At 27.5% G+C, this 7,591-nt stretch overlaps 1 protein-coding gene across 1 annotated transcript; it reads right to left on the bottom strand.

Annotated features, from left to right (window-relative positions):
- Nucleotides 1-3,313: 3,313 nt before the first annotated feature.
- LOC107908302 (uncharacterized) lies at nt 3,314-6,524 on the bottom strand. Its single transcript, XM_041089757.1, has 6 exons — nt 5,694-6,524; nt 5,283-5,577; nt 5,044-5,180; nt 4,877-4,952; nt 3,683-4,782; nt 3,314-3,442 (listed from the first exon to the last, which is right to left on the bottom strand). Exons 1-5 carry the CDS (start codon nt 6,210-6,212, stop codon nt 3,716-3,718), a joined length of 2,094 nt encoding a protein of 697 aa, XP_040945691.1. The 5' UTR covers nt 6,213-6,524; the 3' UTR covers nt 3,314-3,442; nt 3,683-3,715.
- Nucleotides 6,525-7,591: the final 1,067 nt, after the last annotated feature.

Genomic DNA, 7,591 nt, shown 5'->3' with positions numbered 1-7,591 from the left:
TCTCTCCATAATAATAATAATATTAATTTTTAAACTATATATATTTAAAAACATTTTCAATGCAAAATAAAAAAAATTGTGATAAACTTAAATCATTAATTAACTTATTTAGGTCCCAAAATTATTATTTTACAAAATTTTTAATTTTTTAACTTTCTTTTTATATTTTTTTAGAATTTTTAAAATATATATTTTTTGAAATTTTTATAAATATTTTAAATTTTAAAAGTTATTTTGAATTTTTTTGTAATTTTTGTTGAGAGAGAGACCAATTGTTCATTTTCAAACTTGATAAGGACCAAAAGGGTATTTGCATTAACCTGTTATTCGAATTGTAAAATTCAACTCGATTCAAACTCAAAACTCAAATAATTCAAATAACTTGAATAACTCGATTTGGTAAACTCGAAATTCAAATGTTTTTCGGATCAAATCGAGTTTTGCTCACCACTATCATGCAGTGCACGTATTTGATTACATGTATCAATTAATATATGTTATATTTTTTCTTTAAATTTTATTACAAAATTTTTAATGTTTCAGAAATAATATGTTTGAGAAAATAAAATAAAAAAATATAAATATTTGATTTTTAAAATTTTATAGTTTATATTACAATAAATATAAGTTAAGAATAAAAAATTAATATTTTAAAAAATTGAATTAATAACTATTTGTGACCATATATTCAAAACAAATAATAACTTTTAAAATTTTAAAGAGAAAATAAAAGTTCATTATTTAAAAATATTATATAAAAGTATAATGTTAATTTAAAATTAATAAACTTTGATAGTAAAATATTTAAATGAACATTTTGTTTATGAATTATAAAACGTTTTTTTAATAACACTTAATTTTTTTTCGTTTGATTAAAAATATATAATTTTGAATAAGATTATGTAAATATTAAATTTTGATAAAACAATTTTTAAAAAATATTAACATTTATTTTTTTATTAGGTTTATTTAACATAATGTATTAGAGTACTACTTGATTAATTTATTAAAAAATTACAAAAATGTAGTTTTTTTAATATGTATTACTTGAATTTTAATTCAATTTCCATATGATACCGAAAATAAATGTAGTTTTAAATGTATATTATTTAAAATTTTATTGTTTAGTTAAAATTATAGAATATAATTTTCTAATTTTTTAGTTAGACATTTAAATATAATAATAACATTTATCAATTAAATAATTAAAGTTATAAGCTAGCTATCAAGAAGTGAATTTTATACATAAAATAAGGGAAAAAAACTAATACAATTTTTTCTCATAAACAGTTGACTATTGTATTTACTAATCTTAAGTATTGAGTGTAATGATAAAGCATATTGCATTTTTAAGTAGGGATCGAGGTTCGAATCGATATTGTTGGGAGAGGTAGCCATGAATTTCGAACATGGATTATAAAACAGACATGAATAATACCGAAAAAGATAATACTAAGTTAAATGGATGGATTTCTGGTATGTATTAATTAAAATATGTTAAATTATTTTATATTTTGTTATAAGTTTTATAAGTAATATGAAAAAAGATTAAACTAATAAGCGGTAAAAATTAAAATAGATTGTGTAATTAAAAATAATTAATATTCGTTCATTATATATAAATAAGTATTTTTTAAGTTTTAGATTTGATAGTGTAAATTTTTTAGATAAGTAAATAGATTATTTTGAAATTTCAAATCAAATTGGCTGCGTATATTTTTAATTTCAGATATAATTTTCTAATTTTAAAATAGAATTTTCAATATATTGAAACTATTTAAAACTTTATTAAGTAATGAGATTTCAATGTAAAATTTGAAAATGTTGGATGTTATGTTTCTTTTTTCAAATCTTTTATGTTAAAATAAAATATAAATATATTTTTTAATCAGTTTTAACCATTTTAAATATGTTTTTTAAGTAGTAAAAAAATAAATAGTTTATTTAATTTTTAAATCATTATTAGAAAAACTTTATTGAGCTATTTGAGAATTAACCATATTTTTTAAAATTTTATTTTTAACACTATTTTAATTTATTAAATCATTGTTCTTAAATTAAAATGTTTTAATTAATCAATTCTGTTTAAAAAATTAAATATATTAATTAACTATTTGAAATTTTTTTAAAGATATTTTAAATCATTTTTAATAGTATTTATACTGTTTTTTTTTCTGACCGTTTTAATTTTTAAAACTGCTTTTTAATTTTTACTTTTATTTTGTTTTTTCAAAGTATTTTAAATCTGCTCTTATAGCATGTTTGGTATTTTTCTTGTTTTTTTCCATCTTTTGTTTGGTCTCCTAGGGGCTGTGTTTTAACAATTCTTTTTCTTTTCAGTCTGTAATGTTTTGCTTGAGTGCTGAAGCGGTTTTTAATGGAGCAGTTGGATGGCCTTTCAATTACGGAGGGTGAGGAAGAGGTGTGGCAAATAGATCTGGGGACGGGGGCTTCAGAACTGAGTTTTGATCTCTGTCTATTAGGGTGTTTCTTGACTGCTATTGTTGTCTAGTTCCAAGCAATAAGGAACACCATGGCGAATTTGTGACATCCAATGGGGGAGGTCCGATAACAGATTTGGGCGAGAAGCAGGCTCTGCTTTGATTTTATTATGAAGTGGATGTTGATTGTGTTATAGATGGGAGTCCATGGACATTTAATAATCATTTGCTTGTATTACACCGATTAGTGAAAGGTGAAGATCAAATACAAGTTCCCCTTTGTTTTGTGGATTTTTAGGTTCATATCTTTGATTTACCTTGTGGTTTGTATTCAGAGATAACGGCGAAGCAATTTGGAAACTTTATTGGTATATTTGTAGACTATGATGCTAAAGCTATTTCGAGAGGATTTCACAGTCACATGTGTGTTCGTGTTTGGTTGGATATTCGTTTGCCACTAAATCAACGAAAAAAATTGGTTAGATCTCAAAAGTCCAATTCCAATATGAACAGTCGTCTTTGTTTCGTTTTCTTGTGGTCATCTAGGACCAGGGATTTAAATTGCGGTCGCGGTCGCGTTTTCGGTCGCGTCGCGTTTGTCGCGGTCGCGGACATAACGGACGCTATTGCGGTCACTGCGGGTATCGCGGTCGTGAATTTTTTTCAAATTCGCACAACTTACTGTAAAACATAGTAATTATAATTATAATTATAAAAAGTCACTTTTAATGATTTTTAGAGTGTTTTCTAACACTTATGAACCTTTATTAATATGACATGAGAACACAACTTTTATAATCATTAATTATTCTTATATTTATTTACGAATTTTCTAAGAATGTTATATTAACTAATAACAAAGTAAAAAAAAAGAAATATTAAACATTTATCATATTTAATAAGTTTGAAAGTTTTTATAAATAAAAGAATTGAGAATTCATACATGAGAGATGTCTTCAATATTTCTTGACAGCTTTGAAGATAGTGAAGATATAAATACGCTGCAAAAGGAAAAAAGGAATAGATAAATTAATGAATAGATTCTCATTAATTATTCCTATTTCCTACCACTTATTCTCATCTCATTCTACTTTCATATATAATTTAACATGCTTCGATTCTTCATTATCTTTTCATAAAATATACTTCATTCATTTATCTAAAGATATATATTATTTTAAATGTTTTAATATCATCAAAATTAAGAACAATAACAAAGGATTTCTTTAAAAAAAACATACCTTACAAATAATGATAGTGGCACGATTTAGTTTTCACCAATTAGTGGAATGACGAGGAAGATCAAATCCTTCACCTTCACTTTGGGAGCGTTCTTGACTTGATTCTCTTGGCCTTTGTCCAAAAATATATCCAAAAAAAGCAACATTTTCACCTTGGTTTTCATTCAATTGATATGGAGGATATATTTGAGGAGGAGGATACATGAAAGGTGGAGGTGGGTGATACATTGGTGGAGGAGGATACATTTGAGGCTGGTATGGCACACCATAATTAGGAAATGATGGATAATAACCATATGGTTGTGGATAACCATGTGAAGGTTGTTCTGGTGGATAAAAACCTTGAGTGCTAGTAGATGAATCACTATACCCAAGGTTACTAGAACTCGATCTCCTACCACTACCAGATGAAGAGCCTATAGAAGTATGCTTCTTGCCTTTTCCCTTTGATGGAGCTCTAGGTTCACTTCTATCTCTCCTAGGTTCAGGAAACATATTTCCATCAAACTCTGATCTGTCACGAAAATGTCCACCAGTGGTACCACCCTCATATTCTCCTCCATACTGACTAGAAGACCTAATTTCACCTCTATCACCACTATATCCGTCATCCTCATCAATTGGACTTAAACCACCACCATCGGGTCCATCGCCACTCTGACTTGGAGTTGAACTAGAACTTGAATGAGACAAAATTTGTTGTTGCGATTGATCAACATCCATTTCATCATCAGAGGTATCCACAGGCAACACACCGGCATTTTCACCATCTAACAATGGATTCTCTTTCTCATGAAGCCATTCTGATAGTGGATCAACATCTTCAAAGATATAATCAAGGCTGATAGGATTAAAACTAACATTTATATCATCAGTGCTCATTCTTTGTTGATGCCTCATCTTAAGCCTCATATTATAATAGGTAAACACTAGTTTTTCAAGTTTTTTATACTTTAACCTATTTCTTGCCTTGGTGTGAATATAACTAAATGTGCTCCAATTTCGTTCGCAATTTGATGCTGAAGTTGTTTGACTAAGCACTTTAATTGCTAATTTTTGTAATTCGGGAACACATGTGCCATATATCATCCACCACTCAGCTGCATAATATTATTTAAATTTCAAAATAACTTTAAAATGTACAATATAATTAAATAATATAAATTAAATTAAATAATTTAATTAACTGTTTACCCGGATTCATTTGCTTCCAAGCTCTTTGTGCTTGTGGAGTACCGAATGTCTCATGTTTATCTCTAAATAATAACAACTGCATAAATAAAAGATAGAGTAAAAATAAAAATAAAAATTCTATTTCAAATTATTTAACTAAGTTACAAATAATAGTAGTTGAATCTAACCTGATTAACCATTCTGACTTGAGTATCCATAGAAGGTTCTAATCTTTCAATTACTGATCGTGTACCTTCTAATGTTTCTATTAATACATTCTCAGAATGCTCCACCCCAAATTGAAATTGAGGGTTGAGAAAATAACCTAAGTATAATTTATAAGAATATCATCAAATAATAATAATCTAAAGCTTAAAATAATAAAATATAAAAATAGTTCTTAATTATATGAAATATTTTATCTTACCAGCTGAATGCAAGTCGGAATGCATAAAATTCCATCTATTGTCAATAATCTTTTCATACTCTGTGAAATATCGACAATTTTGTTGAATTGCTCGTTTAGCCCTATCAATAGCCTCATAAATAAAGCCCATCGTTGGTTTTTCATCGCTATCCACAAGTCTCAATACTCTTACTAAGGGCTCATAAACTTTTATGAGGTCATTGGCTTTTTTCCAAAAATCTTTTCCCAAAACAATTTTTTTGGCTTCATAAGCAGGCCCTGACTTTTGCTTTCCCCATTTTGATTCTTTAAATTCCTATATATTCATAAGAAAAATTTTAAAATAATATAATTTAAATTATTTGGAACTAATAAAATCACTAAAGGTTACTATATTTAAGTAATTATATTAACTAATTATAAAATACTGACCTTTGAATTAAACATTTCTCTCAAACCTTGCTTTTGTCTTGTTATCTCTTCAAGTTGAATGAAATGAGTTGCAAATCGAGTAAGAGCGGGTCGAAGTATTTGTTTCCCTTGTGTATACTTCTTCATCAAATCAACAGTCCAAATGTGATTGTATATAAAGCAAGTCACTTTCTTTGCCTCATCTAACACTTTTGCTACACTGGGCTTTTTCCCAATATCTTCAAGGCATAAATCTAAACAGTGAGCTGCACATGAGGTCCAATATAGATGTTGTCTTTTCAACATTAACTTTTTTCCAGCAGCTTTCATTGCTGCCTCATTATCAGTCACTATTTGGACAATGTAATTTTCTCCAATTTCTTCTACAACTGAATCTAACAAACGGTAGTAGAATTCAGCATCTCTACTACGGACACTTGAGACATCTACCGATTTCCAAAAAATGGTTCCTTTACTGCAATAAACAAGGAAATTAATGATGTGCATTTGATTCAAACTGTTGGTCCAACCATCACACATTAGAGTTGCACCCAATTCTTTCCAATGAGTCTTTAGTACATTTACCCAATCATGAACTCGTTGATACTCTGACTCCAAATACACATCTGAAACCTCATAAGGTGTTGGGAGCTTTACACCTTGTCCAACTTCTGTTGCCACTTGAATTAAGTTATACAACCATGGAGAGCTTGCTAATTGAAAAGGAAGTCTTTCATATATTATAAATTTAGATACCGCTTCACCTATCTTCCTTCGAAAACTCTTTAAAAAAGAGTCATTGACCTTTGGTTGCTTTGAACTTTTGCTTCTAACCAATTCAGGTGTAGCTCCCCTTAAGGTAAACTCAGACTCACCTAGAATAGATTTACTTGTTCTTTCTCTATTATGTTCTCTAGCTGATCCATGAGAAGATCGCCCTTCTTCATAAATGTTATCCCAACCACCAGTACTTCGTCTGAATTCTTCCCTTCTATGCCACTCGTGTTGTGATTGGATACTTTCTCGAGTTGCTTGCCTTATAGCAGAAACCTCATCAATGAATCCCTCATGCTCATCCTCCTCTTCTGTTAATTGAGATAAGAATTCATCTTTTCTTCTCTTTTTGTCTATTTTCTTTGTGTTGCTTTCTTTTAGTACATTCATCATACTTTCTCTAATGACACCTGTTAATAAAATAAAAATAATTCACACTTTATATTATTATCAATTATATATAATCTTTATTGATAAATTTACAATAACATTTAATAATAATAATAAAGTATCACATACCAGTAACATTAGGGCATGGTGCAACATTGCCGGTTTTATGAGCAATGTGCTCTTTAAGTCGTGTTATTCCTCCTTTCACAACTTTACCACAAAGTTTACATACGATACTTCCTTTCGCATTTGGCACTAGAGTTCCAAAGTGCCAACCTATATCATTACTTGGTGCACCCTCCAATCCTTTAGTCGGGAGCTCTTCACGTGGTGGCATGCTTTATTTTTATTTATATAAGAAACATAAAATTATATTTAGAAATATAAGCAACTCATTACTTATATAGTTATATTATCAACAATATAATACCAAAAAAAGTAAACAAAATTTAAAGCTAAAGTAAAGACCTAATATTATAGAAATAAATAAATATTGTGTAAAAAAATTTAATAATAATAATAATACTGGTAATAAATAATAATAATAATAATAATAATAATAATCATGATGATGATGATGATGATGGTATTAATAATAATAATAACAATAATAAAAATCTTAAAATTAAAAATTATATGAAAGGATATACTATATAGATAAATAAAATGATATAATAAAATAAATGTATTTAAAATATTTAGGTAAATAAATATGAAAAGAAATATAATTGAAATAATAATGCAAAACTAATTAA

Source organism: Gossypium hirsutum, chromosome D03 (assembly GCF_007990345.1).
Source record: "Gossypium hirsutum isolate 1008001.06 chromosome D03, Gossypium_hirsutum_v2.1, whole genome shotgun sequence".
Taxonomy (NCBI): Eukaryota; Viridiplantae; Streptophyta; class Magnoliopsida; order Malvales; family Malvaceae; genus Gossypium; species Gossypium hirsutum.
Note: the sequence above shows the minus strand (reverse complement) of the source record. Positions and strands in the feature narration are given on the sequence as shown.